Source organism: Ostrinia furnacalis, unplaced genomic scaffold (genome assembly GCF_004193835.3).
Source record: "Ostrinia furnacalis isolate ACB-3 unplaced genomic scaffold, ASM419383v2 OfSCF5217, whole genome shotgun sequence".
NCBI lineage: Eukaryota > Metazoa > Arthropoda > Insecta > Lepidoptera > Crambidae > Ostrinia > Ostrinia furnacalis.
The window spans coordinates 293,916-314,402 of record NW_021135456.1 but is presented as its reverse complement, the minus strand read 5'-3'; the positions used below and the strand labels follow the sequence as shown (position 1 = coordinate 314,402).

The window sequence follows — 20,487 nt, the reverse complement described above, 5'->3', positions numbered from 1 at the left end:
TAACCTGCCTACTGTTAAATGTACAATACCATTTTGGTGGTGTACCAAAACTAAGCATATGTAGAAGAACCCAAACATAGACACCTTGCGTGTCCAATACTCGTAGTATGAAATCTCTACTTGCGTAAGTAAGTAGGTACCTACTCGTATTATGACAATCTATTAGTCGCATTGTCTTGGTGTTATTCCATTCATACACTTAAGTTCCCGTGGTGAAACTTTAGCCACACAGTCTTGAGTTGAATTGCACAACGAAGGCGCCTTCATTTTCGTCGGGAAATGCATGAAAATGTAAGTATGTATTTCGTCCACGTATGTACTAGGTGTCCTGAGTACCTACCTAACACAAGATGGGTAAATTGCCACAACTTGACAAAAACATTTTTCTGACGATTAATTTTCATTAGGTAAGTAATTAATTATCTCTAAGTTTTATTTTTATCTTTGATGGATTTTCCAATTCCTTCCTATTTGTGCCCTTGAATTTGACCGATTATTTAGTCGCTACGTGCTATTTTTCAAACAATAATCTTTAGTACCTAGATAAGATTGTTTATTGCTCAAGATCGCGATAACAAGTTCGTTGGGGGCCAAAACGTAATGACGTTGATCGTAAGACGTTGCAGTTAAATAGGAAATACAGACCAGTAATTCATAGATATTTGCAGGGCTCTAGCCAATTAGCCAATTCAACTTCCAAAGTTAGCTTGTTGAAGTCCCTTTTCAGGGGCGGCAGGGCACTGTCTCAAATATAGCTTTCCCTGCCACCACTTTGGTTCAACATAACCAGCCGATATATTATATCACAGTTACATATACCTACCTACCGTAGCACTTTGACAACGTGTGACTGCGGTTTTCCAAACATGAAAATTACTATGCAACTACATTAGCAACATTGTTCAGTTCAGTATTCTGAAAATCTTGTTTTATACTTTTTCAGCGTCGTTTTTTGTCGTAGTTGTTAAGTGACCACTATCGTAACACAAACAGGAATTTTGTTTTCATAGGGGTCACTTAAAAGGTTCTGTACCCACATGAGGCAGTCAACTGACTCAAAAAACATATACAAACGAACCTCCTCCTTTTGTTGAAGTTGGTTAATAAAAACTGACTGATTCTTCATAGTCGCTTGTAAACCTGTAATTTTAATATGTGGTAGGCAGGTACATTGAAAAGTGACGAATTAGCATTGTATTTGCTAATCTCGTACAGAAAATTTTTGACACCAGTCTAGTGGTGACAGAGTTACGACTCTCGTGGGGCATAGGTTCAATGTCAGACTAGCTCAATAATAGTCTCTTAAAACTGATTGTTCGAATGTAAACTTTATTTAATTGTCTTTTGAGTCTAAACAAATTATTTCCAATGTTTTGTTTACACTTTAGCTGCAACAAGAACGTTCAAAACATGTTTTTCTGGATGTTATCGTCACGGTGTCAACGTGCGAATGTTTCTATCACAACGTCATAATTATCATTATATCACACACTAATCAGCATCATACGAGTAATTACCCCCCTCGTACATAACCCTTAGTAGTTATATCAACCAATAGTAACAAAAGATATTATTACATCAACCAAACAAAAAAATACAGATTTCCTAAATTGATTTTTATATTATTTATAAATTACCAAATGTAAATGTATTGAAATTATTCTTTAATCAAATTTACACATCTAATATGGGTTTTTAACATTTTGAAAATATGAAGTCTTAAAAATTTCTTTTTTAAAACAAAAAATAGTAGGGAGTATCATCTCTCTGCGAAACATGCCTAGAAGTAGGTACTAGATCGAAATCCATAATGGATGGTAATAAACTAACTTTATTCATAAAATTACATAAAAATTGGTAATGGTAAATTTAGTGTGAAGTAGAAATAACTTACAGTGCACTTTATCCATGAATTTTCAATTCATTAATGTTAAATGTTTATCAACATTATTGCATAAGATAATGTTATGAAATATACAAAGTTCATACAAAGTGAAAGAAAAATATGCCAATATTATTCTTATTACTTTCATATCAAGTTTTTCAGGCACAAATTAAGTATTTTTATGTGCAATGAGAAAACTAGATTATTTTTCTAAACAATATCCATCCACTCAAACTGCAGTCAAAAAAAGGGGTCCATATTGGCTCACCTAAAGTTATTTACCCGAAATTGTTCTTCCTAACGATTTTAAATCCGAATGATCACTCTTCCTAAAATTTTTCATCCTAAAGTTTTCATTCATACTATTTGTAGTGCTACCGGCGATGTTCATAACACTCATGTTTCCGAAAATTTTAATTAATAATATCATTTATGTAAATATATTTAAACTCCTACTGTTTTTTATCATAACACTTTTATCCCTAAACATTACCATAATATTATTATTTTCACTCATACCATAGAATAATAATAAATACTACGTACAGAAGTACGTTCTTCGCGAATAAAACGTAAGGCCAGAGTTCTAACCTAACCTAAACCAATAATTTATGAATAGGACCGATTCGTTTCTGGAACTTGACTACCTATACTTGCTAATGCCAACAAACTTGAACTTTAATATATCGTTAAAGAAAGAAATCTAAACAAAAAAGATATGACTTTGAATAATAGTGTAAAATGTGGTTATGTTTAGAAAATCTAGGAGAACAAATAAAAGTATAATAGATGTTTATTGCTAATGACATTATGAAGTTGAATGATTCGGAATTATGAACATTAGAGACAGAGTAGTTAGGAATTGTGATTGTTAGGTTGAAAAATTTTAGGAAGAACATTTTCGGACTTCCAATTTTCGGAGTTGAAAATTTAGGTGAACTTTGGCGCACCCCAAAAAAAGGTTAGCAAATAAAAGAAAAAATACAATAAAAAGCTATATTTTGAAACAGAATCACATTACAATAATAATTTTAACTTTATCTACAATAACCTAGTACCAGTACGATTTGGCGGGAACTCTGTCCTCCTTGATGCCCATTTCTTCCATGATATCCATCTCGAAGGTGTTGAGTTTTGGCGCGAAAGTTATCTGGAAGAACAAAAGGTATTCAACAACAAACTTAACTCATAAAGCTTTCCCTACAGTTAAACTACCTTTGATCTGACACGAATACTTATTAATTCTAGTATGTGAAATGAAATTTTAGGGTTAAATCATTGGCGGATTTACAGTTCTGCCGCCCGTAGGCTAGGGTGGAGTTGGATCTTTATTTAACTTTTATCTTCTGAAATCGAGTAAGCGTCATCTAAAATCTGCCGCTCCTAGGACGCTGCCGCCCCGCGGCCTATTGACAAATCCAGGACAGGGTTAAATTAGATTAATTTTATTTTAATTGAATTGCAGATCCATACAAGAATGCGTGGTAAATTCAGCGAACTGCTCCTGAATCAAATGTACCTACTACTGCTTTTTCTATTTATTTATATTAACCGGCAGACAGTGGTGACTGAGTTTGTTGCGGCGCTTCTTCTCAGCACTTGCCAAATGTTGGTCTCGAAGCGCTGGTAGGGTAAAAAGATTATGAGACATGTAGAGGCTCCTTAAGAGTAACTTATTATTCTAAACAAATAAAGAAATTTTGACTTTGACTTTGAGATAATGTGAATTTTAATGTCGAACTAATTTTCCTATACAATGTATTTTGTTTTTGGAATAAATAAATTTTACTAGCTAGCCTTTTTTGATAATATTGAAGTTTATGAAAATGAATGAAATGAAATGAAAAGGTTCAAGTTCTAGTATGTGAAAAAAAATTTTAGGGTTAAATTAGATTAATTTTATTTTAATTGAATTGCAGATTATGTGAATTTTAATGTCGAACTAATTTTCCTATACAATGTATTTTATTTTTGGAACAAATAAATTTTACTAGCTAGCCTTTTTTAATAATATTGAAGTTTATGAAAATGAATGAAATGAAATGAAAAGGTTCAAAACCAATGAAAATTTTATATTATGCGAGTTTAGAAAAAACGCATTTTATACATATTTTGTCTATCTATGTTTCGATATCGATACTCTTATTAGATTATGTTTCACACAGAGTTGTCTTTCATATCGGGAAGGAAACGAAAATAAATCGAGTTTGCCATTGATAAGTTTGACGAATCGCTAATAATTTCCAAGTCTAATTACATGCTAATTTGAATGAACGGTGCACTCGGACGCCTATGGCGGCTTATAACGTCTAACGTGTTACAACACTAATGCCCATTTTCACCATCAATCCTTAATTTTTAAGAAACCCATATGAAAAGAAAATTCCTGTTGTGTTACCACAGGGTCACAATTAGGAATCAAAAATTAGGAATTGATGATGAAAACGGGCATAAATCTAGATTGCACCATCTTACACGCGGTAAAACCACAGAATAATAATAAGTACTACGTACAGAAGTTTTACTTCGCGAAGGTATTTAAAAAAAATGTATGCTCAATGTCATTAACAATATGGTGTAATTTAGCCTGTCTCAAGAGTCAAGCACCATTTTGTTGACAAACGTCAGTGCACTGGGCACTGCGCCGAAGCTATAGGGCTGACTTCGGCAAAATGATGTGACGTGAGGTGCCAAACTGCGGAAAATGGCGGAGGAAATACATGATTTGGCATGAATTATCATGAATAATATTAACTACTTATTTACCTCTCAGTGTCTTGAGGCAACTTAAAAAAGTACATTCTGTGTTTTTATTATTATTTAGGCAGTTAAATACTGCACAGTATTTAGTACACCATTTTCTTTGTTTTCTTCCATCATACACAAGAATACGCGTGCGTGAGTCAATGTTCGCTCGTATGTGAGGCCTTGTCGAATAGTATCCTGTAGGTGGGCCATCGAGCGTGTTTTGTTTTCGATGTAAACTCGCGGAGATGAACAGGCCTGGTAAAACAATAAAATTAATTGAAAATATTGTTACCTTTGCTATGACATCAGCTTTCGTATCTTTCTTTTCATTCTCTATGTACACCTCTTTGCTTTTGTAGTCGATGGTCTCTTCGGCTGCCTTCGGGATGGGGATTATTCTGCTACTGGCTTTTGACACTCGCACCTAAAAAGAAAAGACAATGATTGTCTTTTTTTTTTCGCGCGGCCATCGATCATACCTTGTTTTTTGATTACAAAATAGTGTAATAAACCAAACTTACTATGACATGTATACCTACCTCTAAACTCAGTCTGAACTGAGTTAAGAGCATCAGAAGTTTGATGATTTTCATACTAGATTTGCTGTTTGCGCGCAAGTTTTGTAAGAAATTGCAACAAAATAATGACATTGTATGTGTAAACAAACAATACCATCCATTAAAAGTTCCAGACATCAGTATGCAGCAGAATCAGCGCAATAAAAAAATAGCGCAATATTTTGTTGCAATTTCTTACAAAACTTGCGCGCAAAAAGCAAATCTAGTATGAAAATCATTAAACTTCTAATGCTCGTAACTCAGTTCAGACTGAGTTTAGAGGTATACATGCCATAGTAAGTTTGGTTTATTACACTATTTTGTAATCAAAAATCAAAGTTTGGTCGATGGCCGCGCGAAAAAAAAAGACGCCACCTTCCATACAAAATCTGGCATTGCCATTTAGTTTGTTTCAGTCAAATGCCGTCCACTTAACATGACTCAGAAATGAGGAAATCCGTAAACGAACTAAAGTCGCTGAGCCCGACGGATTAGCAAGCTGAAGTGGCAATGGGCAGGGCACATAGTACGCAGAACTGACGGCCGATGGGGCAGCAAGGTCCTGGAGTGGAGGCCGCGTACCGGAAAACGCAGCGTGAGACGTCCATCACAAGGTGGACCGACGACATCGTAAAGGTAGCAGGGAAGCGCTGGACGCAGGCCGCTACCATTCGATCAACCTGGAAAGCATTGGGGGAGGCCTATATTCTGCAGTGGACGTCCTATGGCTGAAATAATGATGATGATGACGTCCACTGCTGGACAAAGGCCTCCTCCAAGGATTTCCACAACGACCGGTCCTGCGCTGCCCGCAATCAGGCACCTCCCGCGACTTTCACTAGATCGTCGGTCCACCTAGTGGGGCCTGCCTTTTCCGGCTCGTGTTCGCCACTCGAATAGGTGAACTATAAGTAAAACTCGATATTTAAGCTTACCTTTGAATTATGGGTAAGATATAAGAAGTTAATGTAAAAAAAACCCACATGATTACCTTTTTTAGTTCAATCAAGACAGAAAGGATAAATAAATAAATCTTTGGATAATTTCATACAGCACCATCTAGCCCCAAAGTAAGCAACTAATATGCTTGTGTATTGGGTGCTAGCTTAAGGGATATACTACTAGAAAAAAGCATCTAGTTCGTAAGTTTATCGTAAACAGCTAGATCAATCATTTTTTATTGCAAAATCGCATCTAATACAATTACAAATGGCACCCCAGTATTTATTGACATAATATCTAAAGCCCGGTCCGTGAGCACGTAGAATTTTGTCCAATGACCCCAAGCTACCCATCCTTATCGCTCGCGCGTAATTATGTTGCGATCGCGCTCGCACACTCACTGCGGGCGCTCGTCGCACAGTCGCGACAGCAATATAAATTACGCGCGAGCGATAAGGATGGGTAGCTAGGGGTCATTGGACAAAATTCTACGTGCTCACGGACCAGACTATATCTAAATATTATAACTCAAAGGTGACTGACTAACTGACATAGTGATCTATCAACGCACAGCCCAAACCACTGGACGGATCGGGCTGAAATTTGGCATGCAGGTAGATGTTATAACGTAGGCATCCGGTAAGAAAGGATTTTACGAAACTCCACCCCTAAGGGGCTAAAACAGGATCGCGGGCGGCCGCTAGTCTCTTATATGTATATTAAACCATCTGACCTTGTCTCCCTCTTCCGTGTACCGCCACTCAATCTCCGTGGGCTTCAAAGTCTCGGGGTCCACCAGTTTGACTCCCGTCGTGACCAGTAGAGGCGCTTCGGACTGGATCACCACGCCGGGAAAATTCTTATCTTTGCCCACCTGGAAGATATGATAAGCATAAAATTGATATACCAGACCAGGTGCGATTGCGGTCAAATACCTGCCTTGTAGTGTTGCCGAACTATCGACGGTAAAACTATCGATAGTTTTCATTCGAAAAAGCCTTCTCCATCGATAGGCCTATCGATAGTATCGATACTGTCGATACTATCGATAGTTTATTCTTCATTAGCAACAATACTATCGATAGTATCGATAGTATTGCACATATTCAATAGTATTGCCTCGTATTGAGCTATCGATAGTATCGACAGAATCGATACTATCTCTTGCGATAGTTTGGCTATCGATAGACTATCGATAGTCGACTATCGATCGGCAACACTACTGCCTTGTCTAGCATAAAAAAAAATCGAAGCGACGGTAGGCGAACGGTGAAGGTGTCGGACTGGCCTACTCGTGATCCAGGGAACACGGGTTCGAACCCCGCCGAGTTCTTCAGAATACAAAGATGATGAATAATTTTGAAAACTACAATTTCCACTTAAGATTTTAAATACAATTGATTTGCTATTTATAAAAATGTATAATTTACACACAATATTCCTTTGATGTTCAGTGACGTCTTTCTTAACCTTTAGTGACAACTGACCTTAGGATTTTTGTGGCATATAGATAGACTCACGCCCGTATTCACAAACATTACTATGAGATCTCACAGTGCGCGTGGTCGCACAGGATGACACACGAACCAATCACAGAGCTCTATTCGATGCTGTGCTCCAAGGCTTGCATGTTATTAGTTAACCTGTAGAAAGTATCTACTTTTACTGTAAGTAGGTATAGTTATTTAACAACCTTACAACCACAATCCTTTTTCATCATCATGTCTTTTTTTTACAGGGCTGTAAATGTTCAACAACAATGAAAAGTTTTGACTTGCTACGTTTGTTAATTATAGGATTAACTGCTGTAAAGTATACAATCTTTTTTTTTATCTAAAGTAATCTGCAAAAATTCCAAAATACGGTCTGCCACTAAAATATAATGGGTTAAAGTGTTAAAAACCTCGAAGAATAAGCTAAGTTCTAAAGTAACATCTTACAGTCCTCAGATGAGTATTGAGGCCTTCTACGATGACCCAGTTCCTCTCCTGTATGACCTGTGTGATGATGCCCTGCTTGCCTTTGTCTTTGCCCACCATCACCTCCACTCGGTCTCCGCTGGAAGTCAAAATAACAGTAAATTTAGTCTACATTCCGAAAACTTTGTAATAAAATCGAAATCAAAAATATTTATTCAGTCTAGACCACAAGTGGCACTTATGAACGTCAAAATATAGTAAATAATAAATAAGAAAAGGTAGCCCTTATGGGGCACTTTACATGTCTCCTTATCTTTTAGGCCCTACCAGCGCTTTGAGACAAACATATGGCAAGTGACAAGATTATTTATTATAGAACACAATAGATTTTGCAAACTAAATAAAACACTTTAGTTGGCATAGTAGGGTTGAAAATTATCAGCACATTTTATATTTGTTTAATTACATATACATTGGATACCTTTAACATTGTTATTGACCTAAAAGAATAAAATTGATACCTACTCATAGCCTTGAAATCTTTTTAATACCACGGTAGGTACACGTANTGATGGTATACTTGGAATTGCTCTAGGGCCAATGAGGAAGTTGGAGACATTCTCTTGTTTGGCAGATTTTAGTGCCGTAACATATTATTGTTTTAAACGCTGTAAAATGAAATGCGATATAAACATATCGCGGTATATGTTAGCGATTATGCCAAAAAACATGGTGTGTATGTGGTTCGTAGGTTAGCGAACCACGTACACACTATGTTTTTTGGTTACAGTGCATGCAACGGTTACAGTTATAGCTCGCTAACGAGTACCCGGCTTTAGGTTTTAGGCTCATGGAGGTAGCAGACCGCTACCAAACGGGTGATGCGGAAATCATTGGGGGAGACCTATGTTCAGCAGGTAACGTCCTGTAGCTGAAGTGATGTTGATGATGAAGTTTAGGCCTGTCGTTTTATGCTTGTTTGATTATCAAAAGACTCTTTCTATTGCAAATAGTTAAGGATGATTAGTAGTTTAACAGTTACTTATTATTATTTCGTGGTTTAACTACCATAAAGCTATTGCTAAGACTGAATAGAATTGAGCTTCTACCTGGCATATTTACCATTCTGTTTTACATTTAATATTAGGTGAAATTGTGATTTATTAGCTGTAAATGTTAATTAAATGTAAATAAATACAAACCTACTTTGTTGATATATTTATATCAACCGCTATTAAACAGGCATTCTTCATAAATATAGATTAAAACGTAATGGTTTAGGAAGTCAGACATTAAATTACCCCATTCTATAAAGACAGTTAGTTAACCCCTTGTTATTAATCTATTAGAAATTTCAATTGTCTTTAAATTACTGTATTTAAGCAATGAAAGATCATTCCTTCGTGGTGTAGAAATTTTTAACTCGATTTTATTTTAAATAAAAAAAGGGTTTTCTGTAAATGTTAAGATGAAATAAAACGTATAATCGCTCCTATTCATATCACCTTAATGTTATTTTATGTTACCAGCTGAAATTTCCATGTTATAATCCTAGCATGTAAAACTTAAATATTTCTATGTTAGCCCACAAATGTCGAGGAATCACTGACACTGAAAATACAGTATTTTTTACTAGTTTCGGTGTCTGGGTTCACCCCTTGTTAGATCCAAATGTTTGATTGAATAAATTTATTTATTATTATCCCAACTAATATTATAAATGCGAAAGTAACTCTGTCTGTCTGTCTGTCTGTCTGTCTGTCTGTTACGCTTTCCCGCTTAAACCTCGCAACCGATTTTGATGAAATTTGGCATAGAGATAGTTTGAGTCCCGGGAAAGAACATAGGATAGTTTTTATCCCGGTTTTTGAAACAGGGACGCGCGCGATAAAGTTTTTCTGTGACAGACAAAATTCCACGCGGGCGAAGCCGCGGGCGGAAAGCTAGTTATAAATAAAAATACGGAACGTCATGCATTAGTAGTATTGAAATTTCCCACGTTTACTAAAGCTATTCATTATAAAATATACCACCTTTTCAAGTGTAAAACGAACTTTAGAGCCTAGTTATTTACAAAATACCGTGCCGTTAAAATACAGCCTTCGATTCGATTGATAGGCCTCTAATTGAGTAGGACGGCTAATAACATACGTAGGGCAGTGTGTGTTTTAGAAATACCATGAAAACGGAATATTCTAGTAGGTTTTAACGTAACACACATTACCTATTCCAGCAGCTGACATGGCAGAACGTTTGAATTGTTTTGTAGTAAGTTTTGTTTAGGAACTGTTTAACATTTAGGAGCCGGCGTGATAGTGTAATTGGTTCTTTATATACGGCGTTTTTTGTTCCCTAAATTAATCCACGATTACCACATTTGTAGAGTTTTGTTTTATATTAGTTCATCCATTAGCATAGGTTTGTGTAATAATGTCTAATTATCAACATAAATCAACGTGTAAGTTCAGAATTATGATATCGTATATTGTTCTCGTTATTTATTAAGGGTTTAAATTTAATTAGGATTAGGGTTAGTCTAGGGTTTCAGGTAGATTCAATATTTTCCCAGCGAGTTTCGTATTACCTTTAAGCTCTAGGTACATACCCACAGTCCCAAACATTGTACAAATACATTTAGAGTCGCTAAATGTTATCAACTTAATTTTAATTAAAAACTTTTTGGATTTTCAGGACTGAAAAAAGAAGATAATTTTTAAATATACTCAGCGCAAAGACTCGTGGCAGGCAGTGTCATAATAAATTAGTGCATATCACGTTTTCTCTCGCACTCACAATGGATATGGGTGACGTCACACAGAGGCAGGCATAGCGTTGTTTATAATACGTAAGAATTAATAAAATATTAGCGAGTGTGCATCTCTGTTTCAAAAATTACTTATGGCCCGAGTATAATTGATTAATACTGACGCCTTCATAGTTAGGCAGTTTCCACTACAACCTAAATAAACTTGTCATGTTTTTACCTAAATGGACGTTCCATTACACATCCGTCGGGCGTTATTAAAAAAGTTAAAGTGAGGTGCCGGCGCCGGTGGGAGCGTTCCCTCATTATTTATTTAAGCGATCCGATTGTCGTTTGTTCGTCTGAGGGCCAGGGGCGGAGGAGGAGCGGGTAGAAGATACTACTTAAGGTAGAATAAGATGTGCAGAATATGTGTATTTACATAATGTAAGTAAATCATTATAAACATTCGTTTGTTTCAGACAAATGTCGTCCACTGCTGGACAAAGGCCTCCCACAAGATTTCCACAGCGACAGTCCCTGTGTTGATCGCCTCCATGGTGATATGTCTTATATGCTACTACTGGCCATAGCGGAAAGTGCTTCACAAAATGTATTTATTTCTTGTAATCAGGTTAGGTAGAATTAAAAAATGTATTCGTTACTCCTGTGTAGGCATGTATTGTTGACATAATATTATCTACCTAAATAAAATATACATTGATTAGCCAGATAATTTAGATGCCCTATTTTTTTCTAAAGTAGGAAAACACGCTTAGGACGTCCTCCCACAAGGGGGACAGACGACCTCATAAAGGTAGCAGGAAGGCGCTGGATTCAATAATGACGATGATGAGGATGTACGTACATGAAAATAAAACACTTGCCTTACTAGACATCCTTACATACAATTTTAATACCAAAGTTTAAATCAATATACTAATCACCACTTAATTATGCACAAGATCTCGCTCCGTTCCCCACTTGCACCACGGCCAGATGCAGACAAAGAGCTTTTAAAACTTAACCCTTATTTTCTCACTTGGAGCACTTGAAGGGATTACAGGCGGACCCGGGAGGCGCGGCAGTGCGTCTGCTGCGCGCGCGCTACGCTTCGCTAACTTCTGTTTTGGCATTAATAGATTGGGAATCCCCACCTGGTTGTGCATTTTAAGGTAATTATCTTTTGTTGACATTTTAGTATTTTCTCACTTGGAGCACTTGAAGGGATTACAGGCGGAGCCGGGAGGCGCGGCAGTGCGTTTGCTATGCGTGCGCTTCGCTAACTTATGCTAAGCATTATTAAATTGGGAAGCCCCACCTGGTTGGGTATTGCAGGGTAAGAAGGATCATTACTGTCTGTAACAGTTTTAGTTGGCTGTAAATTGCAATTTTTAATTAATTAAGTTAAGTACCATCCTAGACTGCATCTCACTTAACACCAGGTGCGATTGCGGTCAAATACCTGCCTTGTCTAGCATAAAAAAAAAATTAATCTAAGAGTAGATAATAGATATTATCTTTTATTGTAGGTATACCAAACAGAACTGCGATCAAATGCGATCGAAGTAGGTATTGAAATGAAGTGTCATTTCTATTTCCTTTCATGTCCGTTTTCTTCAGGTCATTTCGTGTCTAATTTCTTTAGGTTTTGAGTCTACATTTTAAAGAATGTCATACGAATTATTACAAACAAAACAGCTTGTAAAAGGTACATTTTCTGGACAAATCATTAATAATACCATTATGATAATAAAATTACAGGTGGTGTAGACGAGCTATCGACTGAAGACTCTAAGATTCAGACAAATAAAAAAAAAACAGGAAAATAGCATTCACAGACCGCACAATGTTAAACATTCTTTTCTCTTCAAACATAAACATCGCCAGCATGCAGAGGTGTTCTGTAAACTAATTAAAATGAATGCCGCAGCAACAAGAAAGAACAACTCCGTGGTCCACCGGCGGCGCCGTCTCAGAGACATTCCGCTCTCCCGTAGGAACTTGTCCCGCCGTGCGGTGTTTACATGGTCACCGCAACGTGGACATTGAGAGACTGGAAGAGCTGGGAAACACGTTAATTTTCTATTGTGATATTGATAAGGTAAGATACATGATAATAAAGAAGGAGGGATAGTATCACGTAGACGTAAACAAACTAAAGTCGCTGACATAGCCCGACGGATTAGCAAGCTGAAGTGGCAATGGGCAGGGCACATAGTACGCAGAACTAACGGCCGATGGGGCAGCAAGGTTCAAGAATAGAGGCCGCGTACCTGAAAACACAGCGTGGGACGTCTACCCACAAGGTGGACCGACGACATCGTAAAGGTAGCAGGGAAGCGCTGGACATGGAAAGCATTGTGGGAGGCCTATGTTCAGCAGTGGACGTCCTATGGCTAAAATGATAATGATGATGATGATCACGAAGAAGTGACGCAAAAAAAGTACTTACACGTGAAGCTGAATTGACGACCAGAGTTCACACAGTCAAAAAGTTCTCACCCATGGGAATGCGCGTATAAACTACTGTCTTATTAGACAGTAGCATATTTTGAAGGAAAAGCACAATCCAGTATCTTTACTAAATAATTAAATGAGTAAATAATCTCATCTAGCCTCTCTACATCCACGTGAGTGTGTTTTAGGCACGTAAGGTGGACTATAAATTCCACGCTTTGTGTGGACTCCTCCGTAGTTTTTGGCCTTTTTTGCAGCATTCAAGAGCAGTGAAATATTATTCATTCGGCTTTAATGGCCGCCGTGTATAATTAATTGGACTGAAGTATGAAGCTAAAACACGAATGTGAATAGAAGATTACTAAATCAGTTTTTGCATAATGCTCTTTTGAAGCTTTTGTGAGCTTTATTTATAAGCTCTGAAATGAAGTCTTTTCAGAAATAAGTGTGAAATGAAAATATTATTGTGTTCATTTAATAAAATGAGCTGTATTAACAGTAATTACGAATTTATGTGAAAGGTTTTTAGATTTTGTCCTGACCTTAAAATGACTTATTACTCTACCTTCAACTCAGGTAGGGTTGCTGGGTAATCAAGATATGTGGAATAATGTCGTTTAATAACAATTAGGTAATTATTGTCAATATTCAAAATACTATTTCTCTGCATCTTAATTTAATTGGAAAGAAAACTAACATAACTTTAAATTTTTATCGTCAATATTTTCAACAATACATTCGAATAAGTGAATATACTGAGTGAAAAGCTTCTCCATTTCGAACTGAAGGATATAAATGAATAAAAGACATGTCCCTGAGAATTCCTAGTTCAAAATGCAGGATCCTAGCGGAGTGAATATTAGGTATTCGGGATCCGCTTGCGGCTTGACCCGGCTTTGCTCGCTGAATATTATATTCCTGCTCCTATGAATTCTGTATGACTTTGCGTCTAGCTCGATTTCAAGGAAAGTTAATAAAATTTAATAAAGGAAAATTGTTTTCGAAGGAAGAACATGGGATCTGCTGAATCTCGCAAATAATACAAAGATAGTAGAGATTATGCACATGATTATGGAAAAAAGTTGTAAAGAAATTATTTATATAGCACTTACTTTAATGCCATCAAAACCACAACAGATTAGCTAAGGATGATATTCATTAGTATAATTTTTAATGATTTACATTCGTCACACTAAAAAGGAATTTAAATTCACGATAGTCCGTTGATGATAGTCATTGGCTTGTTTTAAAGGCCGTTACCTATATTTGTACAATATTTTCATAGTTCAAAACAGACAGACATGCAAACTCTATGTCTATATAGACTTCGAAGGTACACAAAAGAGAGCACTGGAATAGACAGGCATCAATCTTTTACATCTCGAAGCGTCTCCGGGGAGGCGCAATAAGCGCTGCACTCTGCACTTTGCCGCGGGGCATCTTAAATTGGACATTTATAATGTATAACATTAGGTATACTTACGTAGGGGGTGTCGATTTTATTGAAACACTTGAGTAAGATCTCGCGATTTATTTGTATAACATGCATTGTAAAATATTTGGCTTATTTCACATCAGATTCATTCGTCCAAATTGAAGTAAAAGTCAGGATATCTCTTTTTCTATAAAAAGAGATAAAAAACCACTGCTTGTGGTTTCAAAAAGAAATCTGAGTAAGAAGTGGTAAAAATGTGAATCATTCTTACAAAGGGAATCATTAGCGACTTTTCTGTGTTCATGGTCGCCTTCTATGATATAAAAGTAGCGATAAGTAGTTATTCGTTGACAAAAAGCAATGCGATAATTTCAGCCTAAGTATCGTTAAGGAAACAGAATAATATAATGATAATAAACAAATCTTTTGTTGTGTCTTTCATCGTAACACCATGCTTACATTGTGCCGTGTGAAAGCACAAAAAAATGGAACACAGAAAACATGGCATACGAAGCCTTTGCTTTCAAGCCTAACAGAAAACAGCCAAAAGTACTCCCCGATTCGTCTTTTTACATGCCATAAAGAAGGCAACAATGTCATTTCCGCATCCGGTATGTTGTATGTTTGACGCGACAACGTTGCCGCGTGTCGCAACAAAACAACTCGACGTCGTCCGTCGGCTAATGAAAACAAATGGAAATGCGCGAAAATAAACAAATGGACTCTGTTAAGGGGATGGGATCCGTTTCGATAAAGATTAATTCAATATTAGAAGACTGATTTCATTAGATAGCTGGCATACGAAAGTCTTTTATTATCTACCAGCTAAGCGAGCAGCGTAGAACCGACTGTTGTAGGTCGCATTATTTTACTCACGACTTTGTTTAAAAGGCCTCCTCTATTTCAACACGTAAGATTAGAAACTGTAAATACGTTTTATGACTCTAATATGAGGCACTATAAACCATCCCTATCTCTTACAAGTAACTGAATATTGGCTCATTACCCATCTAAGACGTTAATTTTGTGATAATTAAAGGCTTTTATCTTTTTACTTTGATTGACTGTCACTTTTATGATTTTTTTATAAATAAAGAATAACCGACCGACGATCTGGTAAAGGTCGCGGGAAGAGCCTGGATGCGGGCAGCTCAGGACCGTTCATTGTGGTAAACCTTGGGGGAGGCCTTTGTCCAGCAGTGGACGTCATTTGGCTGAAACGAACGAACGAACGAAAGAATAACTATGCCCAAACTTCTAAATGGCATGCCCTTAAGTAAATGCTCTCGCGACACCTCACCCGCGCGCGTTTTGACTTTGAACAAATTAAATCAATTAAGGCCCAGCCTCCGTTTTTTACACCCAAACGTCCTTCATTTGTTCGTATTACCCCGACTTTTTATTCGCAATGGCTCGCTTTTGTTGCTGTGATTTTAACGGTGTTTCCTTGTTATTTATTACATGTATTTGAGGTTTAATTGAGGTAAATAAAGGTTTTAAAGCCAAAGTTGGCGTCTTAATTTAAGTTCATTTGTCAAGGTGGTTAGATTTAAGTGTCTCAATTTAAAACGTTCACTATTTCTTGTTAGCTTAAGTATTTGTCTTGGAAATGCGAATTCTGCTTTTTTTGTCGTTTGTCTGTATTATGGTATTTTTATTCGAGTGTCATTAATAATATTAAAAACTAGATATTGTAAAATATACTAAAAACAACAGTAAGGCTGGGTTGCATCATCTTACTTTAACTTTGACAAACGTCAAAAATCTGTCAAACTCCATACAAAAAACACGGTTTATTGTTATAGTTACGGTCAAAGTTAGGTGGTGCAACTCAGCCTTAGACTTAAGTAGACAGTATTTCAATTTCAATGTTTATCAATCTGATTTTGCTATACAGGAAGGTAGTCCAGTTTTCATCTCTAATACATTTTTATAACGCAGTGTAAGTAATTGGCGTACAAGAAAACAGAACAAATGAAGACTTTTATTAGTCTTAATAAAAATGAAGTCCATTTTCTCGAAGCTCAATAGAAGTATAAACGGAAACAATTTACTTTAGAAGCGAAAATAAGTCGCAGCCGAGAAAAATCGGTATTTTCATTATTGAAGCCTCTTTCCAATTTAGGCGAGACGCACATTGGGCGGATACAAATTAATCAACTTGATATTTATTGAAAATGTTGTAATAACTTCCTATGTGCTTTAATACGTCTTTGAGTTATGTTAAGATTAATGATTCTACTACTTTGGGGAACTTTTAGGTAAGTGCTTGTGGAATCGACTGTTAGGTTTTAATTTCAGTTACAAATTTAGGCCGTAGGTGCAGACGTATCAATAGTAGCTTTTGCCTTAATTGATTTAGGTGTATAATTTGTGTGGTAGGTATACTAAATTGTTAATAATAATAATAATCATTTATTTGCAATTAAACATGGTATAAAGATGTTAGGTACAGACAGTGAGAACTATACATGTTTAGCTAAAATTATTAGCATGCAAAAGTTAAATTAGAAACACCACAATATTAGCGACGATTCTAAAGATGAACAAAACTACAGCAAATCAAAGTTAATACGTTGTAGTGACAATAAAATGAAACCATCCAGTGTGAGCCACCCTTAGCCCATGAAATCGGCGAATTCGGCTTAAAACAAAAAAAAACGCAAAAATAAAAACATCAACTGTGAAACGACGTGACAGGAGCTTCCCTCGGTCGCTTGGGGAACAAATAAAATCAATATTACGAAGAATTCTGTTTGCGTTTCAGTTGTTAGAAGCAATTTGGTTTTGGGGCGATTAATAAGCGTGCTTTTGAGATATTGTCAGATAGTCACGTATCAGTCTTTTTGTGCTGACGCTCCCCAGTCTACGGTGCTGTGTGAAGAAGACATTAGGTATGGGTTTGTACGCTTTCTATGTACTTGAATTTAACGATACGTGATGTGGAATAACAGACACTTATTTATTGTGTTATTTGGGGATTTTATAACGCCTTTAGCTAGACTATGCTATGTTGCTATAAGATGTAGGCTTAGCATGTACTTATTTAGGTAAAGAATGCAGAAGAAAATAGAAAATGTAAAACAAAAAAACCTCAACATACTCGTAGGTAATTAAAAATAGAATTAAAATGATAGGTAGTACGACATCATAGGCTTTTTTTGTTGGTCGTTGTTGATGAACTGTACATAAACGATTATTTAAACTAATTTTCTTTAAAATAATGATTGAGAAATCTTATGCAGCATTCAAATCATGACATGACGCTAAATGCAAAATACAGTGGAATATACACTCGGCATCAAATAAATCGCACCTCCCGCGACAAGCACTTATCAAACGTATGCATCCCCACTTCCCACCAACATTGATACCATTTGAAAGCCTAGTTCTAAACTTCATTTCATTAAAGGAAAGGTTTTTACCCCAAAAATGTGTCTTTACAAGGATCCAGAGTCACTTCTTCAAAAATTAGGTAGTTACGATATAGCCATTTTTTATGACTATAAAACTGTTAAGTTGGGATTAATCGCTATCCATCTGTTAAAGAGGACACGTGAGATCTCTATTTGGTTTTATAACCATAAAAATTGGTCTAATTGATCCCAGAGGTGAGCCCAAAGTGAGGTCTATTTTCAAGTCACATTTATTGTAAATGTTAATCATTTATTTAGAAATGAAATGTATTTTTCTTTAAGGATAAATTGGGCTTTCAAATAACACCAATATTGTTGGGATACCATGATTGTGTCAGAAGAAAATCTTTAAAGTTCGCGTCGCAGAACGTGCGTTATTTGATGTTGAGTGTATTAGGTAGATAGGTACCTTAATAAGCGGACACTTGAATCAAACTTAATTGGAGAAATTGTACATTGAGCCCCTACATTGAGTAAAGTTTCAGTATTAGGGTGTACAACAAACTGTAGGATTAAAACTACACACAAAGCTCCGTACAAAATAACATTCTTTGTTCGCAATCCTCGCCCACCTACGGACGTTTTGTCACAAGTTTGCATATTCAAACAGCGCCGTAAAAGCGCAACTTCGCCCGTAAAACATTTTCGTGGCGGTCTGTAAAAAGCGGACAAAACCGCGGGCAAAAAGTTGTACAAAGCCGCTGATAAATACTTGAGGATTTTTGTATCGGACGCGGCTTAGTTGGGAGTCTTTGTACTGGGGCCGGTCGGGAAGTAAACAGAATTTTGTAGGGTTGACTGGTGTTGGCGCGGTTTCTAGTTAACAAAATGTACAATTATTAGGCTGAGTTGCACCACCTAACTTTAACGGTAACTGTGACGATAACCGGTGTTTTTTGTATGGAGTTTGACAGATTTTTGACGTTTGTCAAAGTTAAAGTAAGATGGTGCAACCCAGCTTAGTCTTTGGTAGTTTGGAAGTGTGGAAATGTGTAATGTAGTACCGGTCTAGATCTTTGCGGGATCACATCTCGCTGGTGTCAAATGTTTTTGTAAAAAGCTTATGAGTATAAAAATGTCTGTTAAGAGATCACTTAAAACCTTTAAAATAAAGGTTATAAAAACCTGTGGACATTTCTAAATATCTTTTTCTTAACGGCACATTTCGATTCCATTCCTGATCTGTCCGTAGAGTTGAACAGAACTCCGCTGAAAGCTTTCCTGACAAACTGCCGAAACAAAGTCCCGTAATACTATTGTAGCACGAGCTTTAAGCAACTGTGTCGACCAAGCCTTATACTACAGACGTAGCATATCAAGCTGAACATTGGGGTCTCCTATGTGGTTGTAATAGATGCTATTTTTCAATAACAAAGTATAGTCTGATGTGATGTAGTTAAAGTCAAACAATATTAAAATTCCCTTTTAAATACCTTGCGGCAAACCGACAGGAGTGTAGGTTGATATTTTAAAGTTCTAAAAGTTATTTTGGTGTTTCTAAGCAATAAGAGATGTTCGAAGTTTCCGAACTGAAACTGAAAACAAGTAAATAAACAACGGCTATTGAATTGTGTCTAAAATTAAGCTGCTTGTTTAACAAGAACTTATGTTGGTGCGAAATTATTTTAACAGTAATTAAGTATTATTTCGGTGTTGCTTTTAACTTATATTTTATCTAGTGTTTTAAAATAATACTTTAAATTATTCCATATCTTAATGAAATGTCTGCACCACTACATACCTCAGGATCACACACAAAACCATTTTCACCTCTACTTAAATATTTTTATTTTACTTATTCCTCTTTTATTTAAGTAGATATTTATTTCCACGTTTAAATCTATTTAGCAAGGTTAATTTTATAATGACAAAAATACTCAATCTTCCTGCACGTGTCTCTAGCCACTACGTACTCGTATTCAGTATTTACTTACCTAAAAAAATATAACGTAACTACGAGTAATGTCTGCCAAAAAATATATTTTCGCAAAAGATTCCAGATCCCTTAAATGAAACGATCGTTGTAAATTATCCGAAAGCAAAAAGCACGAGGCCGGGTCTGTACATAATCTCATTAATCTTGTCCTGACAAGATAATTCAATGGCCTGTCTTTGGAGGGAGAGGTCGCGACACTAGTACCTCTGGCGCCGGGCCGTCTCTGTGAACAAGTTAGAGGAATGCGCGGTTTTTGATACTGTATAGTAGTACTTGGGATGGATTATTCATCATTTCAGCCACAGGATGTCCACTGCTGAATATAGGCCTCCCCCAATGACTTCCACATCGCACGGTTGGCAGCGGCCTGCATCCAGCGCCTTCCTGCTACCTTTATCAGGTCGTCGATCCACCTTGTCACCCACACGTGACGTCCCACGCTGCGT

The 20,487-nt window shown here is 36.5% G+C and overlaps 1 protein-coding gene across 1 annotated transcript in view; it reads right to left on the bottom strand.

Annotated features, from left to right (window-relative positions):
* Window positions 1-2,867: 2,867 nt before the first annotated feature.
* Window positions 2,868-20,487, bottom strand: part of LOC114360877 (probable 39S ribosomal protein L24, mitochondrial) — a 63,768-nt gene continuing 46,148 nt past the window's right edge. Inside the window, exons 2-5 of the mRNA XM_028315723.1 lie at window positions 8,073-8,219; window positions 6,866-7,006; window positions 4,926-5,057; window positions 2,868-3,035 (exon numbers count right to left, since the gene is read on the bottom strand). Coding sequence (XP_028171524.1) covers window positions 2,937-3,035; window positions 4,926-5,057; window positions 6,866-7,006; window positions 8,073-8,219 — 519 coding nt within the window. The 3' untranslated portion in view covers window positions 2,868-2,936. The remainder of the gene's footprint in view (window positions 3,036-4,925; window positions 5,058-6,865; window positions 7,007-8,072; window positions 8,220-20,487) is intronic.